This window comes from Argiope bruennichi, chromosome 4 (assembly GCF_947563725.1).
Source record: "Argiope bruennichi chromosome 4, qqArgBrue1.1, whole genome shotgun sequence".
NCBI lineage: Eukaryota > Metazoa > Arthropoda > Arachnida > Araneae > Araneidae > Argiope > Argiope bruennichi.
Genome location: NC_079154.1, coordinates 68,368,437 through 68,394,983, shown reverse-complemented (window position 1 = coordinate 68,394,983; position 26,547 = coordinate 68,368,437). Strand labels below are relative to the sequence as shown.

Genomic DNA, 26,547 nt, shown 5'->3' with positions numbered 1-26,547 from the left:
TTTTCGATATATAAATATACTTCAAAAAATTATGAAATTTTATACAGTCCTTTGGTTGCAAGAAATCCTATTCTGCGAAATATTCTTGATGTTTGATCTTTTAAATAAGTAAATTGACTTTTTTGTCTTCTGCTATCAAGTTTGATCTATTTAAGAATAGTTTATAGCAATCAACATTTTTATAATCTTTGGAACAGTCAATGAAGTTGAACTAAAATTTTTCGTTTTTATTGAATAATGATATTTAAATATTCATAAATCACTCAGTTTTAGAGACTGAGTTGATTGAAGTGTAGCTCTTTTTATTTAAAACATTAATATCTGAAAAATATTTTGTTAAATATGATTCACAGCGCAGAGGATCTAGATAAAAGTTAAACATTCTTCATTTATTAAAGCATTTGTAGACTCATGTTACATATTATGTAATTATTTACTTCATTTAGACCTTCTTTATAGATGTATTTCTATTATTAAAGTTTTACAAATTAGCCATTGGGTTTTGAATTGAAAAGATATATATTCAACCATATTTGTCTTAAATAAAGCTTATTTATTGAATAAATAAATTAGACATTGTAAAAGTCATAAAAACTTTCCTTTACATTTTCTTTTTAGAAAAAAATCATATTTCATTTCATACAGACATGTACTAAAGATTACATTTTTATATGTTTAATTTACAATAATAGTTAATTTATTTTTTAATTTGAACTTTAGTCGGTATGATGGCAATGCATTGATAAAAGCTAATTTTTTCCCTTTCCCGTGTACGTTCAGGTTAAATTTGAAATTTTTAATTTTATGTGAAATAAATTGTTAGAAAATATAATTAGATTATTTTTTAAAAAAATGCATTAAAAATAGAAATTTAATTTTTTGGTTAAAACATTAATATCGCTAAAAAGATATTTTTTTAATCTTCAATATAATGTAAAAATCCATTTTTTGCTGTAATATTTTCAGAAGTTATAGCGGAAAAACACCAAAAAGTACCTTAATTTTTAATTAAATAAAATTCTAGTTAAAAATTCGAAAAAAATCGCTCCGAGGTGCACATTTTCAACCCCCAAGATATATACGTGCCAAATTTGGTAGCTGTATGTCAAACGGTCTGGCCTGTAGAGCGCCAACACAGACAGACACGCACGCACGCACACGCGCGCGCGCGCACACACACACACACACACACACACACACATTGAGCTTTATTATAAGTATAGATTTCTTTTTCTAAACATTGAATCTAATTTTTGGTTGCTTTCAATCAAATTGCTCATCCTTTTTACTTTTCAGGGGTTTTTCCCAGCTCTCATTCAGTTGGTATTTGTATTAAGACCAGCTGGTTTTCTACAGAAAGCCATATCAGGTGTCAGTAACAAATTCTTTAAAGAAGAATTCAAATTCAAGGTATGTAATTTTTTTCTCCTTATTTGAATCTTATATTTTAGCATTTTAGCTGTCTTTAATTTTCTTAATTTTTTTTTTCATGTAGGTTATAGTATGCACAAGTGTAGAGGAATTACATTCTCATATAGATATTAGTCAGTTGACCAATGATTTAGGTGGAACTATTGCTTATGATCTCAATGACTGGATACAGCAAAGAACAGTAAGTTATACTGTATGATAATTTTTAAAAATAAATTTTTTTTATGATTGATATTGACCTTTAAATACCGGGTTCTATCTTTGAGCAATATAACCTGTTTTCTTTAAATTATTATGAGTATAAGAATGAATCTCTAATGCCTATTGTTGTGAATAGGATACATATTGAAGATGTTATTAAATCAATTTACTACATATGCATAGCAGCACGAATACTAATGAAAAGCAAAAATTAATTTTTCATTTGTGACCGCATGTCTTTTTTTAATTTGTTTCTATAATTGAAAATAAAATTTTTTCTTTGCAGTTGTGAATTTAAAAGTTCTGACTTGAAATGTCGGAACAGTTAGATAACTTTATATATATATCACTGTTCATTATTTTTATTTGTGACTGAGTGATTTAAGAATGGCAGATGCTGGCATGCTCAAATAAAATTGGATTTAATATCTAATGAGCTACAGTCACAAAACAATTCACTACAACACAATTAATACAAAACCATTTAGACAAATCCTAACGATGCTACATTTTCAACAGCTGACATCTTATTGGGTTGACTACTTGTTTCTCTTAATTGCTGCTATAGGCAGAATGACTTTCCTACTATTTGTTACAAATTCAACTAAAGCCTTTTGTTACCTATTTGCAATATATTGCTTTTAATCCTCAGTTCATACTTCAGGATAAAACTATTTTCAAACTTTTCATCTAATTTATTCAAAAAAAAAATTTCTATATTGTATTTTTTTAAATCAAGCATTCAAAGATTAAACCTAGTAATAGTAATGAGGGACTTTGTTTTGATTCCTTATTAGTAATATGAATATAAAGTAATACTAGCATTAATAAGATATTTAATCTTTTGAATAGGTGTTAAATTTTTTATTTGGATTTTTTCCCAATATAAGCATATATTTGTATTAAAATTCTGATTTTTTAATGCAATGTAGCATTTCTTTCATTAGTGTGTTTCTTTATTCTTCTTATTGTCTTAACAAAACTTAACAAACATAAACAAGCTTCATTCAGCTATGTATTAAAACAGAATCAGGGAATTTTCTGCCTTTCCACTTCTTACTTCATTTTTATGTCATTTAATTGTTCCTGTTACTTTTATTTGAAACAAAATTTATATATCAGCCTGAACTTGTGTTTTATTATTAAATGATAAAAATTGGATTTCATTTCATTTTATATTTATTTTTAAGTGTTCAACATTTTATGGTAACAAATATTTAAATAATATAATATTTTTATAATACTTTGTTTTCAAGAAATTTTTAATTATTTAAATTTTGTTCACTAAATTAATGAATTTAGACTTTTATAAAAATGACTGTTTTGTTAATGCTGATAGCATTAGTATATATGAGAATGATTTTTCTTAATTTTCTTTCAGCGCTATTAACCCAATATTTTATTTGTAATTCGTAATTTTCATTTTTTTTTTAATCAACTTAGGCTGTTGAAAGGTTTTCAGCTAACACTAAAGAAATTTCTATCACTTTACAAGATTTGATTGAGCAGTTGCAAGCAAGTGTTCTTCCAAATGATGTACCTACTACAATGACTTTTATTGAAGAGCATACTAAAGAGCACCATGAGTTGAAAGATGACATTAGGAGTGCTATCAGGCATGGTGAAACATTATTGAGCTGCATTCGTCGGCCATCAGTTGAAGATGCTTCTTTAGATCTTTGTCCAGATAAACTAGTCAATGTTGCTGCTGTTGAAAGGTAATGGGATTTTTTTTATATTAGTGTGATAATTTTTTATATAGTAAACTCCGAATTATTTACAGAATTGATTGTCTCTGCTTTACCCTGAATAATCTGCAAAACGGTCGGGAAAAATGCAGCAAAACATGAAAATGTTTTTGAACAGTTTTGATTTAGTTGATATACATACAATTAAGATTTTTTTTTAAATAAATTTTTTCTTAAACGTTTGCTATCACTTTTTATCCAAAAAAAATTTAAAAATGTCTTTTATAATTTAATTTATGTATATAAAATATTTTGTTTAAAAATGATGCTTCATGTTGTTCCTTTAGGTATTGAATGCAAAGAGAAATGGATAACTGAGAATTTATTATATTTATATTTGGGAAATGCTATATGTTTTGGAAGGAATTTTTAAATCATGATTTTAATGCTCATGCCAACCCATTAAATTTTACTCTATTCTTTAAAACAGGATTTCTGTTTTTTTTTTTTTTTCATGTTGTTTTCTCTGCATATAAAATTGATGTTTTTGCAATAAAGTAAATTAATAAACAACATTATATAAATATATGTGTCCTTCATAAATTATATGTAATTAACTTGAAAAAAATGTTACAATGTAATATGATAATAAAATATATATTTACATTTTTATGAAATGATAAAATACATATTTATAAAAGAATTTCATTGTTTCTTCCTTTGCCTCTTAAACTGATTTGAATCTCAATTCAAAAAAATATTGCCATAACCCCTTCCTCTCTCTTCCTTGAGAAGGTGTGAAAGAAAATTTCACACATTGTTTTTTTCCATAAGTATATGATTACACCTTTCCCTCTCCCAAATGAAAGGGATAATCATATACAATATAGGCAATTTAAGGAAGTGGCCATATAATACAAATGCATTTGAATAAAATTTAATAATATTAAGTACTTAAGAATTGCACTATTAGTCAAATTAATCACTTTTTTTTCCTCTATTGACTCTTGAGTTCATGTATCATCTAAATTTCGTGATATTGTACTTTCACTTTTTTATATGTCTCATAAGCTGCACAGATATTAAATAGAAATCTTGTTCTTTAGCTTCAACAATGGATTTAAAAAAATCACATAATCAGATAGTTGCTGAAAGCTTTAAAATAGTTTGAAATTCATGGCAACAATCTAATCTATTGTTGGAAATCAGGCAATAAAATAATTTTTTAAAATACCAAAATTCAACAAAAATTCCCATGATTATTAAATTTGTATAGTTAAAAAGACAATTTTTTTGATGATTTTTATTGATTTGTATAATTAAAAAGTCAATTTTTTTATTTCAATTTAAAATGATGTAAAATACATTTTTGTGCAGTAATATTTGTGGAATTTACCATGAATAAACACTAAAATTCAAATTAATTTTTAATTAATAAAAATTTGAAAAATATCGCTCCAAACCTCCTACCCTCTAAGGTATATACGTGCCGAATTTGATAGCTGTAAACCAAACGGTCTGGCCTGTAGCATACCATTACATATACACTTATATTCATCTTTATTATTAGTATACTTTATTATTAGTTATTATAGTATAATATTCATTTGCATAAACGTATAAAAATGAGAATTCCAAATAGAAACTTTTTTAATTACTTTTCCATAAAAGAGCTGCAAATGCTTATGTTGCAATTCGGTATTTTGTTACATACTTTATAACAATCAGTTAAGAATTCCTCTATCACTCATTCATATTCATTTATTTTTTTTTGTAGGTTGTTGGTGCAACTTGAAGAAACGGAAAAGAATTTTGATTCATTTTGGGATGAACACATGAAGAAACTGCAACAATGTTTAGAACTTAGACATTTTGAACAAGATTTTAAAGAAGTACGTTTTTTTTTTTTTTTTTTTTTTTTTTTTTTTTAATTTTAGGATGATACCATAGTTATGAAACTATTCTATAGAAAAGTTTCTTCTAATTTATTTCATTTTTAAAGGAATTTCTAGTTTGTAATATAATTTTGAATCATTGAGGCTAATTAGGAAAATTTTCATAGTAACTTTTTATTTGTCTTATAAAATAGGAAGTTTTGTGATTTTTTAAAAAAAATTTTTTAATTTATTATTATTTTTTTTTTTAGGTTCAGAGTGTGTTATCTTCATGTTTGGATAAAATTTCTGATATGCCAATATCTGGTGATTCTGTTTCAAAAGTCCAAGAAGCTCTTAAAGATGTGGAAGACTTTCAACAAAATATTGAAGTATAATAATTTTATTTATATAAATATACCAGTTAAAATATTCTTTCATTCATTTTATATTATATAAATTATTTTAATGAATTTTAGCTATTAAATTTTATTTATTATTTTTAATTTTCATTTATACACATGTAACTGTATATACTTTACATATGTTTATTAAAATAGGAAAAACTGTGCTGTAATTGGAAGCCTGAATTTATTGATATAGTATAATTCTTCACTATTAAAGGGCAAAAACTATCCAGAAAAATATACCTCCACAACACCTAATTTTCTCAAAGGTTAAGCTAAAAAATTGTTGTCTGATCCAGGTAACCTAAAAGGAACCTTAATTAACATGTGATAATTACAATTCCTATCCTTCTAATTAAAACTCTCATTGAAATTTACATGTCTATTTGAAAGCATTTAAATATCAGACTTTAATTACAGCAGAAATGCAATTCTTTGCATTGCATATCTCTTCTTTCACATTAGTAAACCCTGCACTATTAGATTGGATTCAATCCAAATATACAATCATGTCATATACAGTATGCACAATTATGTTTCGGTCTGCAAAGTGGCCATTTTCAATACTTGCTCCTGTTAACAATACACCTGAATTGTGCGCTGTTATTTTTTGTGCTTGAAATTCGACTTTGTATGGGGCTTCTGTTGAATATTGACTTCTTTATGAACATTAGGATTAAGTACTTGAATATTATATGTCAAAATATCCTGAGGTATGAGGATATACTCTTGTAGAATTGCCAAGGCAGCAATAGCAATTTATCTAGAAGTATCCTTACCTGTACAGAAGTATTGACACAAATGGGCAATATCAAATAAACTAATGCTTTGTTCATTTAGTACTTTACATTTGAAATTTTTTTTAATTATATTGATTTTTATATTAAAACACCTGTTACTATTAACTCCACATATCTGAAGCAGATCTATTTAATTTTTAAAAATGTGATATTTTTTATTTTCAGGCTGATATAAATAAAGCTGTAGAAGTTCAAGAACAGGGTCAAAAACTCATTGCTAATGACCATTATGCTATTGATTCTATTTCTCCAAAGTGTGTGGAGCTAGAGACGATGGTAGGTGACCTCAAACAGCAGCTTCAACGTAAGCTTGACATGCTTAGGAAATATTGTGACCTGCATGAAAAAATTGAAAAGGTATTTTATGTTTATTATCTAACCTTGACTAATTTTTTTGCATGTTTTTGTTGCATGAAAAATTTGAAATTGCTTGGTACTAGAAAATGATAGTGAAATTGTTAGCTTAATTGCTGTTATAAAACTTTAATTAATCCTACTAATATGAATATAATTTTTTATTAATATTACTTCCGTCTAAAATTCCCATCATATAATATTCTTTTATTCTTTGTGTTGTGCTTTTGTAATTGCCCTTTTAATTATTTTCTGTCTTTTAAGTATTTTTGTTTAACTTTTGTATAACTACTCATATAAGTGTCAATTTTGACAAATCAGTGATTAAAAGTCAAAATTTCAGACTTTCTGTATGTGTCAATACTTTCTTCATTCAGTTTTAGCTATCATTGGAAATTAATTAAGAATGTATGTAATATATTTGTATTATCTTACCAAATATTTTATTACAAAAATTTATAATTAGTAATTTTAATAAGTAAAATATTTTATCTGCATTAGATTGATTCACAATTAAAATGTTGTATATATTTTGAATTATTTATTTCATTCTGTAGTGAAATTAAATTTATACTTTTGGTGCGCAGTTTCAAAATTATGTAAGTACAGTTGATCATATTTAGTATTCTTATCATTTAAATTACTTTTTAGGCAAATATGTGGTGTGCAGAAGGAGTTGAACTCTTGGCTTCTCACCAGATTGAAAAGTGTACTTGCTATGAATTTGCCTCCAGAGCATTAAAAAGCATAACAGAATTTTTACAGAAAGGTGCTGATTTGCAAATAAGTGCAGAACTTGAGCATCATTCTATTCTTGATGGTTCCATATCTCCAGAAACCAGAGCACTTGTACAACAGGTATTCTTTATTGCTTTGTCAATAAAAATAAATTAGAAAGATGCAGTCAAGGAGAATATTGATAAATGTGTTTGAATATCAAAACATCACACCACGCCTATTTACAACTGTTCAAGGTACACAATTATTTACATATTTACAAAAGTTTCATTATATTTTCATTTACTGAGGCACAACTTGAAAAAATCAATGTATCGTCTTCAGTTCATTTTTTTGAAAGCTATAGTTTCCAATTATGCCATTTAGTCTTGCTTGATGAACTCAAAGCAATATTGCCACACATATAGCATTCTGAATAATACATAATATGATGCAAAAATTATGTAAAACTAATATGCAGATTGCTTTAATGCATGAGTTAATGCTGAGTTTTTAATTACTTACTATATCCCTTACAGTAAGAGATGAGGTATATAGTAGTAATTTAATGCTTGACTGAAAGATTAAAGATGTCAGTTTTAATTGAGTGCATGTTCGTTAACTATTGCTTCTTTTTTTTATGTTGAATCGCTAGTAGTAAAAATGATGCTGCTGAGCAAAATGCTTTTGGTATTTTGAGGTTTTCAACTTCAAATCTGTATTTACAGTTCATTGTGTATTCTATATTAAATTCATTTGCGTTTTCCCAGATGTTAATATCATCCGTAGATGGTATCATAGTTTTAAAAGTATTGAATGTTTTTGTAGTAGTGTAGAGGAAGAAGAAAAAAAACATTTCAGAACTTCTGAAAAAAATATTGAATGGGGGATAGAGAATTTTATGTATATCCTAAGAAATGTGAGTGTTTATCATGAAACGCATATATATATATATACCATTTCCAAAAGTTGACTTGCCCAATTAGAGAAAAATTGAATTACCGGTTGCATCAATTGTTCCAGACATGATGATCAATTTATGTGATGAACTCATTGTTTCTTCATCCCTCACTGAATAGTGTTCACATTGAAAACTTTCAGAAACTATTTAAATTGCTCTTTTACTTAATATATCATTTAACAATGTAAGTAATGAATTAACAATCTATGTAATTACTAGATTGCTAATATTCACCTTGAACCACTTGACATACTTGCTTATATTTGAAATAGAAAATATAAAAGGAAAATATGTTGAGATAATATTAAAAGGTGTTTCTCTATAAATTATTTATTTCACATAAAATTAGTTATTTTAAATTAAAACCTTAATTCAGTGCCATTTCAGTTAAAGATTCATAGCTATCTGTGAATTCTGCTTAGTGATATTACTATTCTTAGTTAAAAATCTATAAATTAATGTGTTTTTCCCTTTTTATCGTTATAGACTAACTGTTATTCCTGTATAGGTGTTGAAAAGACTTGAAGATATGCAGACAGTTTGTGAGAAGCGTAAATCTAGTCTTGAGAAACTTGCTGTGAAGCCTGTACGTCCAATCCAGGCAGTAGTTCCCGAACCCAAAGTGCCTTCTCATCCACCTCTTAGAAGACCTTCTCCAGATGGTGATAAGAAAATTCTTAGGAAAGCAACAAAGGTTAACATTTTTTTTTAATTTTATTTTACTTTTTGCAATTATGATTTTAACAAAATTAAATTTATCAGTATATTTAAAATTAATTCTTTCTAATATTATTCTCTTATAAAAATAAACTAAAATAAAAATAATTCTTATTTCAACTAAAATATGAGTTCTGAAAATCTTCCATGCGCCTTTTAATTATTCCCGTGTTTATCAAAATCTAAAGTCTTGACTTTCATTGTTTGTATATATATGTTACGACCAAAGCCCGAAGTTCGGCCAGTTCGCGTTTTGACCAAAGTCCGAAGTACTTGCGTTGAAGAATCAACGCTTATGCAATTCGAAATGCCATGGAAGTTCAACTTGTTGTAATAAATGATGCTTAACACAATCGTAATTGTTTTCATCATTTGAAATTAGTAAAATTCACTATTAAAACAGAATACTTAAAAATAAGTAAAATGTACTCATTCTTGAGGACTTCATGTTGTTATAATAGCTCCTAGTGCAATAGACTTAAATTTGAGAAATGCATGTACTCACTTTTTGAATACATAGAGGGATTCAAATATAAGTATGTGTCTTTTCAAATCTACAGAAATTATGCAAGCCTAAATTTGTAAAAAGAAATCTTGACTGACATAATTGGACCTAGATGGATTCAAACACAGACCGTTCGATCTGCAGCCCAATGCGGTGCCAACTAGGCTAACTCGCACAAGAACGGTGTATTCCAAGAAATGTTTTAAGACTGATCTTAAATCTTTTTCTGCCCCATAGACCTAATTCTAAATTTTCTCTTCCAAAATATCGATTGATAAAATACAAACTTTTTTACAAGGGCAAAAAACAATATTAAGAGTAAATAAAAATAAATATAATGACATTTATGTATAAAATATAAATAAGGACGTGTTGTTGGGGAAATTCGACAGATGGCACCAACAAAGAAATGTCTTTAGATAATATTAACAACAAAACTATTTTTCCTTCATATTTGTTTTTATTAACCCTTATATTTGCTATTTGCCTTCGCAAAAAATTTCATATTTTTTGAAGTGATATTTCGGGAGACAGTATGATCTAGGATCTTTAACATTAGGTTTATGGAGCAGAAAAAGACTAAGGATACCCTTAAAGGTAGTTGACAAATTGAGTACTCAATTTGCCTTTGTATTCATACAACCGTAACAACGCATTTGCTCAAGATATAATTCGTCATTTTGAAGGGCGCAAATATAATCTTCTTCACGCTATCACATTGTTACAGCATATACGTTCAATGAATAATTTCTATTATGGCTTTAATACGAGAACAGAAAAACACGAGATCATATTTTTATATATTACAAGCTTAATTTTAATTCAAAGGTGTCGCTTATATTTGAACTCGTTTCTGAAACTATTGTACTTAAAAAAAACAGTACACAGAAGTACTCATTTTTAAATACTTCATTTTTAACAGTGTGTAAAACAACCTGCTGTTGATTTCTTTCTTCCTACTTTGGTCGATCGTCCCAAGCCACTTCGCGAATTGGCCGGCCAAAGCCCGAAATTAAAAAAAGATCAGACATTGGCCGGTAAGTTTACAGCAATGTTGGCCGGCCAATTCGCGAACTGGCCGATTTTGGGCTTTGGCCGTAACATATATAGTATGATTTCGAACTGTCCATGGCTACTAAGCTGAGAGGTGACTGCAATCAGGTTGGTTAAAAACTTTATTTTCCTGGTTCCAAATAAACTAGAATGTAAAAAAAAAAAAAAAACAGATATAAATTCTGTGAATGATGAAATATTGAGACATTGTTTACAAGTTATCAAGTATAATTTGCAGGTTCATTTACATTTTTTTAAATCACTTTGTTATTAGAATATATTATTATTTTTTTTTTTTACCTTTGTCAGTAATATTGGGTACAAATATGGATGCCAAGCAGTTTGGTGACATAATTTATAAATATTCATAAAGTTAATAAAAAATATTAATCTGATATAAATAAATAATTTACGTGTTAGTAATGTGAATTTAAATTGGCCACCTTATTGGAAGGAAGGGGGATATCACAATGTGCACTACCTAGGTTGCAAAGTACTTAAATCCACTTCGCAAATTAACAAAACTCTTATAATTCTCTCATTTCAAAACTAAAAGCTGTAGCAAGTCTTCCATATTCTTTTTCTCATTTGTCTCTGTTGAGTGGTATGGATTGTATAGTGAATTTATTTAAAATGCCTTCAAAAAATCTTAATTTAATTTTTCATTCGACATAAACATTTCTGAATTTAAAAAGCTACCCGTTCCATTGAAAAGCCCATTTTATTCAAAGAATATTTTATGTTATATATTGAATAATTTTATGTAGTTACAAAGTATAGAATTTAAAATTTATATATGGTATAAAAATACTTTATTACTGATTTTTTTTTTTTTTTTTAATCATTGCAATTTTAATGATTGAATGCTATGCGAATTCTTTGTTAAACTTACATTAGAAAAGGATGAAGATAATGAACTAAAAATGATATGCTTATAGCAATTTTGAAATATATATAACCATTGGATAAAATCCAAATGTTCCTAATCTTCTGCTTTTAGTATTATTTTAGTTAGATGTGTCAAAAGTATGATGCTATTACTGTGAATCAAAATTATTCAAGTAAGGACACATTTGCATACTTTTATTTATATCAACTGCTATTTACTTTGTATTAGTAATACCTTATGTGCTTATCTCCCTGTAAAAACATTTGTTTCGTAAGTTAAACTTCAAAAATATAGAATGCAATATACAATTTTCATGTATACTGTGTTGATTTTAGGCTACCATTGAAATTTGCTTTGAAGAAAACGAAGCAGAAGTGGCTTCATATTTTCAGCCTATTCATTCAGTTTCCAACAATTCATCTCCAAGAAATAGTGCAGATATCTTAAGGTTAAAAAGGAAGTAAGTCTGTTTATTGCTTTTGTTTTCATGGCTGAAAATTCCATGACATCTTTCTAATTCATTACAAAATGATAATTTTATTTCAAAATTATTGTCTGTATACTTTTTAACAGTTTTCACATAAAGTTATATTAACCCGTTATGTTTTTCCAGCCATGTTATAACAGAACTCATTGAAACTGAAAAAACATATGTTACTGAACTACATAGCATTCTAAATGTAAGTACTTTCATTTGTTTATCTCATATGGAATTCATTATTTTGTTAAAACAGAATGAAAATGAAATTCTGATTATTTCTGTTCTTTTTTTAAAGGGCTATTTAAAACAAATTGATAATCCTGCCATGAGAGATATAGTCCCCTCTGTTCTTTTTGATAAAAAGGAAGTTCTTTTTGGTAATATGGAGGATCTATATTTGTTTCATAACAAGTAAGTTGAATTTTTTCCCTCTTTCTTGTATTTCAGAATTTAAAATCTTCAAATTACTCATTTTATAAATTCTTATTTCCTATTTAATTAAGTTAGGTGAAAATAGTTTTATAGTAACTCTATTCTTATCATTAGTAAATTTATGCATGAAAAGGCTTTAGTTTATGGGCAATTCATGTTTTTAATATATTGAATTTTGTATTTTAGCACTTTTTTATTAGACCTTGAGGGTTGTATCAATACTCCGGAACAAGTGGGGAGGTGCTTTGTAAGAAGAGTAAGTGTAAAATTGTTTTAAAATTTATTTATTTCAATTTGTATGGAATTTGAATTGAGAAAATATATGTAATTTAGCAATGCAGATGGAAGAAAATAACTATATTTAATATTTATTGGTACTATTAAAAAGTTTTCTGTTGTCTAACTCCCCCCCCAGAACAAAAATTTATTAATTTTCATTTACCCATAAAATTTTGTTATACCTATAAAATAAAGTTTTTCGTTTTGCGAAAATGCTAATAAAAATGTGGAATAACTGAAACAAAATTGCTATTATCTCCTCCTTTTATAAAATGAAGTGTTTTAATATTTTCTTGATGGTGTAGAGTAGTTGTATGTGATTTTCTTTTTATGCATTTTTTTTTTTTTTTTTTTTTTGCTTAGTTAGGTCGAAAATTAAATGTCAGGCCCCAATTTTAAGAATTTATAGGCACCCAATAATCGGATATTATTCGTAATATCGGGATACCCAAACAATAAAAATTTCTGCTATAAGTTTCTTAATAAGTAAGAGCACAAAAATTTCCGTAATTAAAAATTACACACTTTTTGTTCTGTATTTAAAAATGCAACGAATAATTATGCACTTTTTAATTTGAAATATAAAAGTATGTACTAAATATTGTTTGATAATTTCATTGATTCCTAGCATAGAAAATTTTTTTCTCACTTAATGGAAAGAAAAAAAATGTGTGTCATTTACATTCTGCTGCATTAAATATGTTTTAACAGTTTCCAAACCATTCAAGGCATCAGAAGAAGTAATATTTTAATAAGAATTTCATTATTGATTTCTTCTTCAGAATTTCTATTTATTGGTTTCGAATAATCAACAGTTTCACTGATTTCAGCTACTCAGACCATAATCGCATGTGATATAATTGTTAAAATGTATCCCAGGAGCCGACTTCTTTCCATATGACTTCTGAAAGATCAAATGGGGGGGGGGAGAGATGCCTTCTTTATCACTTTCATCATTTTCCACATGTGGATCTGGAAATATTGCTTTCTGAAAGCATTTTTTCAATGGCATTTTTTAGAAATTTGGTCCCAAGAATTTATTTACATTGTATTTAATTTTACTCTGCATTTTCGCCCAAATGTGCTGCAATGTTTCTCATAAGCAACTTGTAATTAATTTTTGCAGAACGAATGATAACCAAGATCTAGTGGTTAAAGCACACTTATGCAATTTGCAGGGGAAAACATCACTCTGTGGAAGATGTGCAAAAGATTAGCAATAAACAAAAGAATTTTGCTCTTTTGTATCTCCATAGACTTATCTAAAGACATCAAAAAATGCTGTAGACAAGGAAAAAATCAATTAGGGTTTTTTTGTTTGCTGAGGTTTGGTGTGTGTGTGTGTGTGTGTGTGTGTGTGTGTGTGTGTGTGTGTGTGGGTGTGTGTGGGTGTGCGCGTGTGTGCGCGTGCGCGTGCGCGTGTGTGTGCGTGCGTGCGCGCGCGCGAGTGTAAGAAGCATTTTTTTTTTTTATGTGAAGCAGAATTTTGAATCATAAATCAATCCTGTTTCTTCTACATTTTAAATATTGGATGGCCAATCAGGCTCTTCAGCTTTGCTTTTCAGTCTTTTACTACATTTCCATCCGCCTTTTCTTCGCACATTTTCTTTTCGAATTCGGAACATCTTTTCTTTAAATGGTAGATCCAATCATTGGGTACAGAAGAGTCTTTCGCATTATTCTTTGCAGCAAGTTGAAAGACTTTTTTTATTGATCAGAGGCCTTCTAATGTCTATTTTTTTGGCACAAAATATGCTGAACCATTCCACTAAGTTAGATTCAAGAATAAAAAGAGGAAAAGTGTTCAATGATTTTATTTTCCACTATGTTTCACCACATTCTGCAGAATCTTCTTCAATTTTTGCTAATTGTTTAGCAATTTCAGCTAATGCTGCTGCCGTCAAGGTTTCAAGGCGATCTGCTAAAGCATTTTGTGCCTCAAGTTTTTGTTAAAGTTGAATTAAATGTTAAGCTTTTCACTCTATGTGAAACATTTTTGTCTCCAACAATCTGTCATGTTACAGAATGCTTCAAAAATCAAACGTTCTGCAAAACCGAGCACTCAATACACATCACTTCTCTGCATTGTAGAATGGATGAAGAAAAGAAAAAAAAATTCTATCCTATCCTCACATGATAATTCGTCTGAAAGGACTTACTAATCACTTATCTGTTCTGGACAAGATGGATGCTGTAGTCATTTGTTTGTTTGTTTGTTTCTTATGGCACTTGCCACTGACAAGCCCGCTGTTACGAAGGCAGCGATTTAAGCCTGAGGGGAACGTCTCTTATTTTTTATAGCAGCGCCAGCTAGGGCCAAGAGTACGACTTTGCCACTCACGCATCACTCATTCGCTTGCACAACCCCTTTTTACAGGAGGGCACATTCACACATCTCACAGATAGAACAACAGAAGAACAACCATGCCCAAACCGGGACTCGAACTCGGGACGCCCAGATCACGGGGAAGACTCGCTACCCCTATGCCAGGACGCCGGCGTAGTCATTTGAAAAGCAATCCAATATTTTTCTAAGCCAAACTAACAAAAAAAAAATCTTTTTTGTATGTTGTAATAATTTGTTGATTCGGTATTTAGTATTTGTTGTATAGGGGGTTTTGTTTCCATTCTGATCAGGAAAGAAGAATTTCGAAATTTGATAAATAAAGATTTGTTATACCGAGCCCGACTATATTATAATTTGTCTCAACCTGGCATATGGTCATTGTGCTTGATTTTTGCAAATTTCTCATGTGTACTTAAATTTTGTAAATTGTTTCTACTCATTTTTTATATGAGTCACCGTCTCATCTAACAATTACTTTTCTATAAATTGTTGTTGTGTTCAGATTAATTCCCTTTTAATTATATTTATATATATATTAGGTTAAAAAAATTTCTCACAATTTAACATATTAAATCTTTTTCAGTTTTAATTTGTAAAGATTTAAAATTTGAAAACTAAACTGATTTTCTTTTAATCTCAGATTATGATACGAAGCTTACTTATTAATTCTTCGTAATTCTAACTGGAAATTTGTTGGATTTGCATATATTATTAAATTTAGAATAAAAAGCACTTAAACAATTCACTTATCCAAATTTAATGTTATACTGCTTTAAATATCAAACTGTAAATATAAATAACATTCAGTTGACCATATTTCATTAATTTTTTATAGACATTGAACTATATAGTAATTGAATTTGATCCAAATCATTATTTTGAAAAATATTGTTGAAACTTTTTTTTTCAGAGTGAATCCTTCCATAAATTATATAGCATTTATTGCTTAAACAAGCCTAAATCCGAATCCCTCCGCAGACAATGTGGTGACGACAATCCCTTTTTCAAGGTTTGTAGATTTCCATTTTTTATTTTAAGAATTTTCTTGGAAAAGGAAATAATAAATTTTTTTAAATCTTCTTAGAACTACTTTAAAATATAATTGGAATTTTTTACTTTGTATTTTATTATACTTATTTTTTATTATACTGATGTTAAAAAATTAATTATTGCAGTTTAGGTTCAATTTCATTGTTATTATTTTTACCAGATTGGTTTTAAATTAATATGCAATGCAATTCAAAAAAATTTGGATCACCTTCAAGGTTATAATAAACATACTGAAATAAACATTAATTTATTTAATAAATTTATAACTATCTGTTATGAATGCTAAAAAATATTTTTTTTTAAATTTGTAGTAAATTGGGCCATTTACTTGTAATAATTATTCATCCATATAACAAAGGAAGAATGGAATTGTTCTGAGATGATAGATAGGCATTTAATGTTTTGGCACCAAATGAAAAGTGCCAGCAATGATGTTTTTGTACTAACTGCTTATTGATTTTCACTAAGAATCTTTTAATATTTTATAAACTATATGCAGTGTATTTTATAATAAATACTCATCATTTTTGTTAATTGAGAAAGATTCAAATTCATAAAACTTTTGCTACAGACACCTAAAAAGTTCATGATAGAGCATGCATATATGTAAAAATTTCAACAATACATATGTTCTATTTTTCACCCTTTCATTATGTACCCCCCCCCCCCGTGTTTTTGATAGCAAGGTCCACCCCACAGAAAGACATTCTGTTCATTTGTCTAAGGCGTCGAACTTTTAGGGTGGAATTTTGGTTGTGAGTGTGAGAAAAATTTTGACATGTTAAATACACAATTAATCGGAATTTATAACAATTTTTTTTTTCTTTCGACAAAAATTTGCAGTTTTTATTAATACAGTTTAGGTATAAAAGCCAAATATAGCAACAATCTTTCATTCAAAAGAAAATAATCATAAAAAAGTGGTATGTTTGATTAAATAACCAAAAATGTTACATCTATGTGTTACATATACTTCATGTGAAAACTGAGTAACTCAGCATCAATTTTGTTTAGTTAGTTTTTGTCAGCATTATTTAGTTCAAGATTCCAAGAATATGGAAGATTGGAGACAGCTGTCTTCTGTCTGTCTTAATGTAAATGCATTAAAGAATATAAGCTTACATAAATATGATAAATTTCATAATTTCCAAAAAACATGTGAATTAATAATTTATTGTATTAATAAATTAAAGCATAATAAATAAATAAAGCAATGCATAGAAAGCACACAGGTCGGGCTGTGCTCAAACTTGTTCTAACAGGAATAAGAAAGTGTATGGTACATAAACTTATTTATAACCTCTAATTATAAAAGCGTGGTTTCGTTTTACAACAACAATACTCTCGCATATATGTTGGTGAAGAAAACTAGTATAATTTTATATAATCTCTATTAATAATAAAGGTGAGGGAAACGGTTTATGGTGTGCGCACACATTGCATTTTCTGATGTATTTCATCTATAACTTAAATCATCAGAATTAAATATCAGAGTGCAGACCAATATTAAGTATTATTTGATAGTGTTTTTTTTTCCATGTGCTTTTAAAATCAGTAAATAATTTAACGAAAAGTTCTATCATAATTTCATAAAATCACAAATATCTATTTTGTAAAACTTCCCATTTTTTAATAGACTCCTTGCTAAAGAGTCGGCGCTTGAAGAAATCATTACAATTTTTAATTCTGAATGTGTAATTATTTTTAGGAATGCCAGAGAAATCTGGGTCATAAATTGCCTCTTGGTGCCTATTTACTTAAGCCAGTCCAAAGAATTACCAAATACCAACTATTACTTCAGGTATATTAAAGTATTTGTGCTACTAATTAATTATTAAAATGCATCTTCTTTCATTTTTTAACATTTCTTTTTTCCCTCCTAGGATTTACTTAAATTTTGTGAGGAAAGTATAACTGAGCTTAAAGAAGCATTAGATACTATGTTAACTGTGCTAAAGTATGTGAATGATAGCATGCATCAAGTAGCTATAACTGGTTTTCATGTAAGTTTTTCAAGTTCAATATAATTTTTTTTTTATTTATTCATGTGAATTGTTGGTTAAATGTCAAACAGCTCTATATATAAAAAAAAGAATTAATGGCTATGTCCTAAATTGTAAAAAAAATTTCATTCTGTTTAAAAACAGTAAATTTATTTATTAAAAAAATTATATTCTATTTTAGTAACAGAAACAGCATTAAAATTGATAATATTGCAAAATCAATTGTTTCAAATATAGTATTATACATTACTTCAAAGTAATTTTTAGTTGATATTATTTGATATTAACAGAATATGAGATTACTGTTTTACAGTTAAAATAATCATTTTATTCTATTTTCATATTTTTTAGATAAATTGAGCAAAACCTTTTTGATATAAAAAAAAACCCTTACTTATTACATAGACAATCATCTAATTTTAGAAAACTGCATACCAGTGTGGCAATTGAATGAAAAAAAATCATTTTAGTCAAAAAAGATCCCTAAAAATATTAATTATGTCTATTTAATTAAAATTAGATTAATCATTTATTTTTTTAAATGTCAAGAATTTTAAAATTTTGATATACAAAATTCATATGCAATAATTCAGGTAGATTATACAATTTCTTAATACTTTGTTATTTTTCAGGGGTGCTTAACAGATTATGGTCCATTATTACTTCAGGGTCCATTCAATGTCTGGGTTGAAAACAAAAAAGATCGCATCAGAGATCTGCGTTTTAAAGCTCATCAAAGGTACATATTCTTGTACCAGGGTTTAGTTTTGTTTACTAAAAAATATGGCCGAGAAGAAAGTCCGAGTTATGCCTTTAAAAATGCTCTCAAGGTAAGTATTTACCTACATCAGTAGTTTCTTTCTTTTGGTTTATCCAGTATTAATTGTTTTTTATTTTATTAACTATATTAAAATTTACTTTACTTTAATGTCAAATTTTTAAAAAATATATTCTAAGTTATTAAAATTATGAATTTATAAATCCCTTAGTAAAGATTTCCAAAGTTAGAATATATTCTCTGGAAAAAATATTAATTCCTTTGAAATGCTTTTCACTTTCAAGAAAAAAAATAATTTCTTTATGAAGCTATAAATTTTAAAATTCATAAACAAGAATTAAATGCTCAAATGCAGATTACTGATATTATTTTTAATTAATTCATAATTTCTCAGATAAATATTCATATTTTCTTTCTGTCAAATTTAAGCACTTGTTTTTTCAATTGTGAAAGAATATACGAACGTTGCTATAATATTTTTTTTAACTCTTTATGTATATTAGACATCTCAAATTGGACTTACTGAAAACATGCACGGTAGCAAAGCAGAAGGGCGAAAATTTGAGTTATGGCTTCATGGGCGTAAGCAAATATATATATTACAAGTAAGATATCTTTTTTTAACTTTATTTTTATTTTCAAAATTAACTAAAACTTATATGCTTTTTCAAATATATTTATAATATGTATATTTTTAGGCACCATCTCCTGAAGTTAAATTGAAATGGGTGTCAGAAATTAAAAAAGTTTTGTTTCAGCAGTTTGAGCACCTCAAAGGTAAAATATTTGTATATTAAATATTAAAAATAATGCTATTAATGTATTTTGAATTTAAAATTTTATTTTTGTTCGAAATGACTTTTAATTTTCTTATTGATTAATAATTTTTTTATCTGAGCTATTTTTTAAATTTTTAAATATAATTATTTCCTTTTTCTTTTTTTAGATGAAAACAAAAAGATGTATTCTGATAAAATAAAAACTTTAAATGGACTTATTTCACAGTCACCTATTTCAAAAAGGTAATCAGTTTTTGAAAATTTAATATCTACATTATATTTATTTAGTAACCATCTTTGGTGATCAGCTGGCTCACCAGGAATATTTCCTATGCTTACTTTCAATTACATCTCTTATGCATAATTTAATGTTCATGGTCCTTTCAAATAATATTTTGAGCATTAAATTGTGACAGACATCAAGCTATGCTTTTTTTACTACTTTTTACATGTTCATTTTGTATATAAACCCTTTTATGATGTTTCATACATTGTGAATAACACTTGTTATGTTTATATTCATTACATTTTATATAGTGCTATTAAAAACTAATTGTTTGGATATCTTCTAATTTTCACAGTATTATAATTTTATTTTCTTATTCTTCAAGATTCGTTTATTTAACAAAAATCTTTCTAAACTTTCAGAAAACAAAAAAACAAAAACAAAAAAAGTTTTTTTTTTTTTAAATTACAATTGTTTTCGTTAAATATTTCACAGAATGACAAAAATTATACAACTATAAAATCTATTATTGAAAAAAATGGGGAGGGGGATTAAACTCGCCAAAATTTAGAAAAAAAATTCATTGACAGTTAAATTTGTATCATTAAAATGTGATTATTAAAAAAAGGATAATTATCAGTTTTTGAAAAATAATATATTTGGCTGTTATTGGGAAGAAATATCAAAATCTGGCTTAATTATTAATTAATTAAAATTTCAGAAAAATTGCTCTTGGATGCATATTCCAATCTTACAAAATATACTTGTGATAAATTTGATAAATCTAGGTAAAACAATCTGTACTATAGAATACTGAGACACAAAAATTCTTCTTTAATATTAGAGTGGAGATCTGCTTTGATTTTAATTATCTGCTTTGATTTTTTTTATGTAATTAAGTGAATTTATATGTAATTTTTTATTTATTTATTTAAGTAAAGTCTCGAGTATTTATTTAGGAAACTATGCTTTTTCATTGAGAAATTGCAAAATAAATCAATTTACAAGCCTAATAATTCCTTAGCAAATCTATTTATTACATTATTTTCATCATTAAAACAAAAATAAAATTTCTTATAAAACTTGAAAGAAGGGAATTTATGTCAACAATTAAAAAACCCTTTCTTGCCTTAATTTATGGAAATACCTACAAATTCTCATTTCTTGTTGTTGCTATTATTATTGTAAAAAGTGTAATGAATTAGTTAAAGAATCTAAAAAGGGGTAAACAGTGTGTATTGATTGCCAAAGAAAAGGAATTTAACCATTTTAATCAATTTTCAATTATCTAGAGGTAAATGATTTTAGATATGATAAAGCTTTTGTTTGATCTTGGGAGGGGCCAAACAGCATGGATATCTTTTTAGCTTAAGAAGAATAGTAATTTTGAAAAGCTAATAATTAATATAATACTACTTTTCACAGTGCTTTTTGCATTAGGAAAAGTAATAATTTACCCCTAATGTCTATATTTATTGAAATATTCAAAAAAAATTTGTGATTTTTTTTATTAATGAAAATTTTAAGTGTGATTGAATATTTAAAAGGTAAAATAAAATGTCAAGATTTTCATAAAGTGATACAATTGCTATTTCTTAAAGTGCTTTTTTGTGTAGAAGAAATCATCTTTTGAATATATTCCATCTATATAAAATAAAAGCTTTTGATCTGAGTTATTAACTTAAAATATCTGGTTTCTTTCAGAGCACAAGTTGTATCTAGTCAAAGTTGGGATAATAATTCCCCAATGAATAACAATATTTTGGATAAAAGTGAAAAAACAAGAAGAGCAACATTCACCTCTGAAGATAGTTTTCAAAAAGAAGATCTTGATAATCAAGACGATGGTTGGTCTACAGATGAGCTATCTCAAACTGAAGACGAAGATGAAGATGGAGATATCTTTCTTCAAAATGCAGAGGTTATATTCTTTCTCTTTAATATGATATTCTTTCTTATTGGTCTGTTTATTGATTATATTTAAATTCTCTGTTGTGATTTATTAAAAATGTAATTATATGTTTCAATATTTTTTTTTTATTTTACTTTAATAAAGACCAACAAACCAAATATATTTTAAGTAAAAAGCTGGCTTAGCAATCAAAATTGGGCATATTGCATTTGTGTATGGAAGTAAATTTTGCATTTTCATTAAGTTTTGTCAGCTTTTTTTTCTTTTTGATGTGAAAAAAAATGTTGGTAGTCTTGATTTGAAAAAAAAAAAATGTTTGATATTTTTGAACATTGCCATTAAAGTGTCATTAAAATTGTTGGAGATAATGCCACTCATGACAAATGAATTGTATGGGTTGCCATTATTTATATTCAACCATGATGACTATCAATAGTATCATTTACATTGTTATTCTTTACTAATTTCCAGTTTTAGAAATATTTTACTATCTTATATGTTTAGTTAAAAAAAAAAAAAAAAAAAAAAAAAACTTTGTAATCAATAGTACAATATAAATAAGATCAATTTATATTAATCCGAACTTTTAGAATAATGTTTATGTCTTGAAATATAAAAGTTATTTTCTTTTTATCATAATTAAGATAAAAATTAACTTCCATGGCTAAGAATTGAGTGTGGTGCTCTTAGTTTGTATGTAAAAAAATCATTTTATATATCCAAAAATAACATGTTTCGTGATAAATTATTTTCTGTTAAAAGATCATGTTTTGCTTATAATTTGATGCATATTCCTCTTTATACAAATATTATTACTTTCACAATTTATTACTCTATATTGATGACCTTTAACTGCAGTAGCATATTTTATGTTAGATTTGTTCTAGGATTTCTGCTGTATTGTAGCAAAATTGTCAAATGCAATATTAATGGTACAAAATACTTAGACAAAAAAGTTTTGATGCCTGCTTTTAACCTTTTATTTCATTAGATCTGTCATTAAATTTCCTCTTCGTATTGACTATATTATTTCAGGTGAAAGGTAGGTATGTTGTGCTCGGAGACTATGAAGCTGTAGATGTGGGCGAAGTCTCTTTGCATGAAGGCCAGATTGTGGAAACAGAAAAGATAGGCTGTGCAGGCTGGTGGTATGTTCGTTGTATGGATACAGGAAGTCAGGGTTGGGTCCCAGCATCTTATTTGGGTCCTTCAGTTGGTCATAATAATAAAAGGAATTCCAGATCATCACCATCTGTTAGTAGTCAAGGTAAAATCAACATATTTATAATAATTATTTTAACACAACATGCTTTATGTAAAAATTATTTTAGTTTCTTTCTTAGAACCTTGCATTATTTTGTTTGATTCAAATTAAAAATAAAATACATTGTTTTTGTTCCAAATTAAATATTTTTTATTTGAATATGTATATCTAAAATTGTCCTGTTTCTAAAAGAAGGCAGTTAATTCCAGTAGCAGCGCCTTTCATTCATGTAGAAACATATTATTTATCTTTTATGGCATTAATTTCTGTAAGAATTATTAAAATACAGAAATCACTTTGATAACTAAGAAACTAGCTTCATTCTCAAAATTTAAAATTTTTAATACATCAGTTGAATCTTTTTTTTTTTTTCTAATTTAGAGTTTTAAAATAAAATATTTATATCTATTTGATGTTTAGATATGTAATTAGATTCGATTATGAGTATTTTTAGTTACTAATATCTGAAATTTTTTCTTGCTAGATTCAGGTAGTGGAAGCCTTCAGCGTGCAGCTAGTAAATCTAGTGTAGCTAGTAACATGAGTAGTACAAGTCAAGAGGCAGTCAATTCATGATGAATAGCAGTCCAATCATCCAACAACTGTTTGTACTCTTTTATATGGCTTCAAAATAGTATCCATGACAGTTAGATAACATGGAAATTCTCCATTAAATTACATTTGCACATCAATAGCTCTACCTCTTAGTACCCTGTGTAAATCGTGAAATTCATAACTTAGATATCCAAGTACAATATTGGTTATAGTAAATGCTACCAATGATTTTCAAGACTATTAAATCTGGTTTCCTAAAATCGAAATACAAGAAAAATAAGTTTAAAAGGATAAATTCTGCTTTTTAGCATAATGACTTTAAGGCAGTATTCCTTTTCCTTTTCTAAAAATTCCTTTCTTGTGTTCTGAAATAAATGAGGAATTTGTAATTTTTTTTGTGAATAATTTTAAAATTTATATTTTATATATGTATAATTATTTCCTGTAATTCACAGGAGTGCTGCTTTTCATACTATTTACTATATACTTAAAAGATAAAGAAAGCATTTTAGAAAAAATTAATAAAATTATTTAAGATTTGCATCATGTAAATATTTTTAAAAAATTTATTTTCAGAGCATGCAAATTTTTGTTTATAAAAAAATTCTACAGGTACAAAAATGTAAATAAATTTGATTTGGTAGCCCCTGTATAGTTGTATGCATTTCATTCGAAAAATAGTCACAGGAGTATCATAGTTTTTAAGGTTGTGACTTCATATTGGTCATTCTAGTTGGTGTTCAATTTTTAAAAATTGTATATTTGATGTATAAATGTTTTGTAAATATGTGTATGATTTGTATTGTATTTGGCTATTTATTATCACTCTCTGCTTGCTTTATTGATTCAACTGAAGAATTACACTTCTTAAAATGGAGCATTTCCCATTGAACTACTTAATTGTTCACATTATGCTGTGCATGAAATGTTTTGTAAAGATGTAATAGTTTAGAAAAAGAAAATATTTCTTTTCTTGAATTTTGTATACCATTTTTTAAAGCATAAAGTTTCAGGTGCAATATGAAAATATGTTGCTGTTTAACTGAATACTCATTTTTTAAAAAGAATTAAGTCTTCTAGAGAAGCTTGCTATAGTATTTGAAATGTTTACTTTTGAAAAATTATAATTTCTTATTGGCTTACCAATTTAAAACACAAGTTTGTATTAGTCTATAATTTTATTTACTCAAAAATTCATTTGTGGAAAATGAGAATTTTTACATTAAATAAACTATTTAAATTGATTTATTTTTGTATTATTTTTATTAAATAAGTACAAATTTACACTAACAAAAAGCTTTTATTTCATAGCAAGAGTACTTAATATGTCACTTGTTTAGTCTGATTGTTTTCTTCAATTCAAAAATTTCACTGTTTTTTAATATAGCTAAGATTTGATCAGGGCAGCCATTTAAAATAACATTGTTGTTGCAGCACCGAGAAATTTAAAATCATCTAAAAAAGACCAAAGAAATTTGAGTTTCATGGTTCTTTTTTTTTAATCTAAAAATTGCTGATTTCTAAATATTGCAAGTTGACAACATAAAGAAATACATAATTTCTATTTTAGTAAAAAAATTTGCCTGGATCTGTCACAAATGATATTTTAAATGCTTGTAAGGATTAATTGATACTAACTAAAATTAGCTTCTTTTCTTATATTCTACCATCCTTCAGCCATTTTTTTAAAAATTTCAGATATCTGAATAAATGCCTTTTTATAGGAAAATCTTTTCATTCTTGTTAAACATTTAATGAAAAATAGTCACAAAAAAAAACCATAATTGAAGAAACAAAAACGTTAGACAATTTATTTTTGATAGAAAATAAATAATTGACAATGCAGTCTTTTCTCGGTCTTGATTATCCTAAAAAATTTAAGAAAAAAATCCGATATTTGAATAGTAACTACAAGCTACTGAAGCTGAGGTAAGAGTATTTTTGACAGTGTTTTATTTTCATGAACATGCCACAAATTTCGCTGGCATGTTCACAATGTGCAAAGATTGAATTTGAAAAAAAAAATTTTTTTAATGAATACATAGCTGGATTTATTTAATGAAAAAAAAATTAGTTTAGATGACTTCTGTTCTAATATTTTGAAGCCAGATGAATTTTCTGATGTTTGGGAAGTTTCAAAAATAATTCTTTGTTGTCACATAGTAATGTGATTGTGGAAAGTGAACTTAGAATCAACAAGTATATACTAGTTAAAAATCTGAAAGAAGATTCTTTAATTGGTCTAAAAACTAAGTATGTCATAAACTTTTATGGAAGTGTTTTAAATGTTCTGATTTCAAAAGATTTACTTCAGTATGGAAAATTAACCCATATGAGGTGTTATGTAGTTTCAAAAAGGCAAAAAGCAATTCAGAAAAAAAAGATTTGCATTTTTGAACTCTATTTTTTTTTAAGACAGCATTACAAATAAAATTGTTCCAAAAGAAAAAAAAAAAAAAACTAATGACAAAAAAAAATCTGCAGGATTTGATGAATATATGAATTGGCAAAAATAATAATAATAAAGTAATGCTTTTTATTTTATAATGATTAAATGGATTGCATTATGACAGCAAATATTTTATTTTGACTTGCAATCAAAAAGCATAAGAGGTAATTAAATCTGCCTCCCCCACCTCCATCGTTGATATATAAATTTTGTCCTGCTAAACTTTCTTTTAACATACTATTATTTCAAGTAATGATAAATTGTTGTTTCCTTTCCTTACTTTTTCCACTCATTAAAATTATAAAGTATTATTATTTCATTATAACTAGCTCATGAATGCTGTTTTTGCATTTCCAGATTTGAGTGGCAAACACTAAATAAATTGAAAGATTTCA

At 26.9% G+C, this 26,547-nt stretch overlaps 1 protein-coding gene across 7 annotated transcripts in view; it reads left to right on the top strand.

Annotated features, from left to right (window-relative positions):
• Window positions 1-24,861, top strand: part of LOC129965850 (guanine nucleotide exchange factor DBS-like) — a 103,271-nt gene extending 78,410 nt beyond the window's left edge. For 4 of the 7 annotated variants that reach the window (XM_056080081.1, XM_056080084.1, XM_056080083.1 and 1 more), the window contains 22 exons: window positions 1,297-1,410; window positions 1,496-1,612; window positions 3,076-3,350; window positions 5,098-5,212; window positions 5,467-5,586; window positions 6,567-6,758; window positions 7,407-7,613; window positions 8,942-9,127; window positions 11,933-12,057; window positions 12,211-12,277; window positions 12,374-12,489; window positions 12,697-12,766; window positions 16,047-16,145; window positions 17,895-17,987; window positions 18,070-18,189; window positions 18,822-19,019; window positions 19,471-19,572; window positions 19,666-19,744; window positions 19,914-19,989; window positions 21,677-21,893; window positions 22,920-23,151; window positions 23,633-24,860. In XM_056080081.1, coding sequence (XP_055936056.1) covers window positions 1,297-1,410; window positions 1,496-1,612; window positions 3,076-3,350; window positions 5,098-5,212; window positions 5,467-5,586; window positions 6,567-6,758; window positions 7,407-7,613; window positions 8,942-9,127; window positions 11,933-12,057; window positions 12,211-12,277; window positions 12,374-12,489; window positions 12,697-12,766; window positions 16,047-16,145; window positions 17,895-17,987; window positions 18,070-18,189; window positions 18,822-19,019; window positions 19,471-19,572; window positions 19,666-19,744; window positions 19,914-19,989; window positions 21,677-21,893; window positions 22,920-23,151; window positions 23,633-23,724 — 3,012 coding nt within the window. In that variant the 3' untranslated portion in view covers window positions 23,725-24,860. Of the gene's footprint in view, window positions 1-1,296; window positions 1,411-1,495; window positions 1,613-3,075; window positions 3,351-5,097; window positions 5,213-5,466; window positions 5,587-6,566; window positions 6,759-7,406; window positions 7,614-8,941; window positions 9,128-11,932; window positions 12,058-12,210; window positions 12,278-12,373; window positions 12,490-12,696; window positions 12,767-16,046; window positions 16,146-17,894; window positions 17,988-18,069; window positions 18,190-18,821; window positions 19,020-19,470; window positions 19,573-19,665; window positions 19,745-19,913; window positions 19,990-21,676; window positions 21,894-22,919; window positions 23,152-23,632 lie in introns of all 7 variants that reach the window. The other 3 variants (XM_056080086.1, XM_056080087.1, XM_056080082.1) reach the window with 2 other exon arrangements.
• Window positions 24,862-26,547: the final 1,686 nt, after the last annotated feature.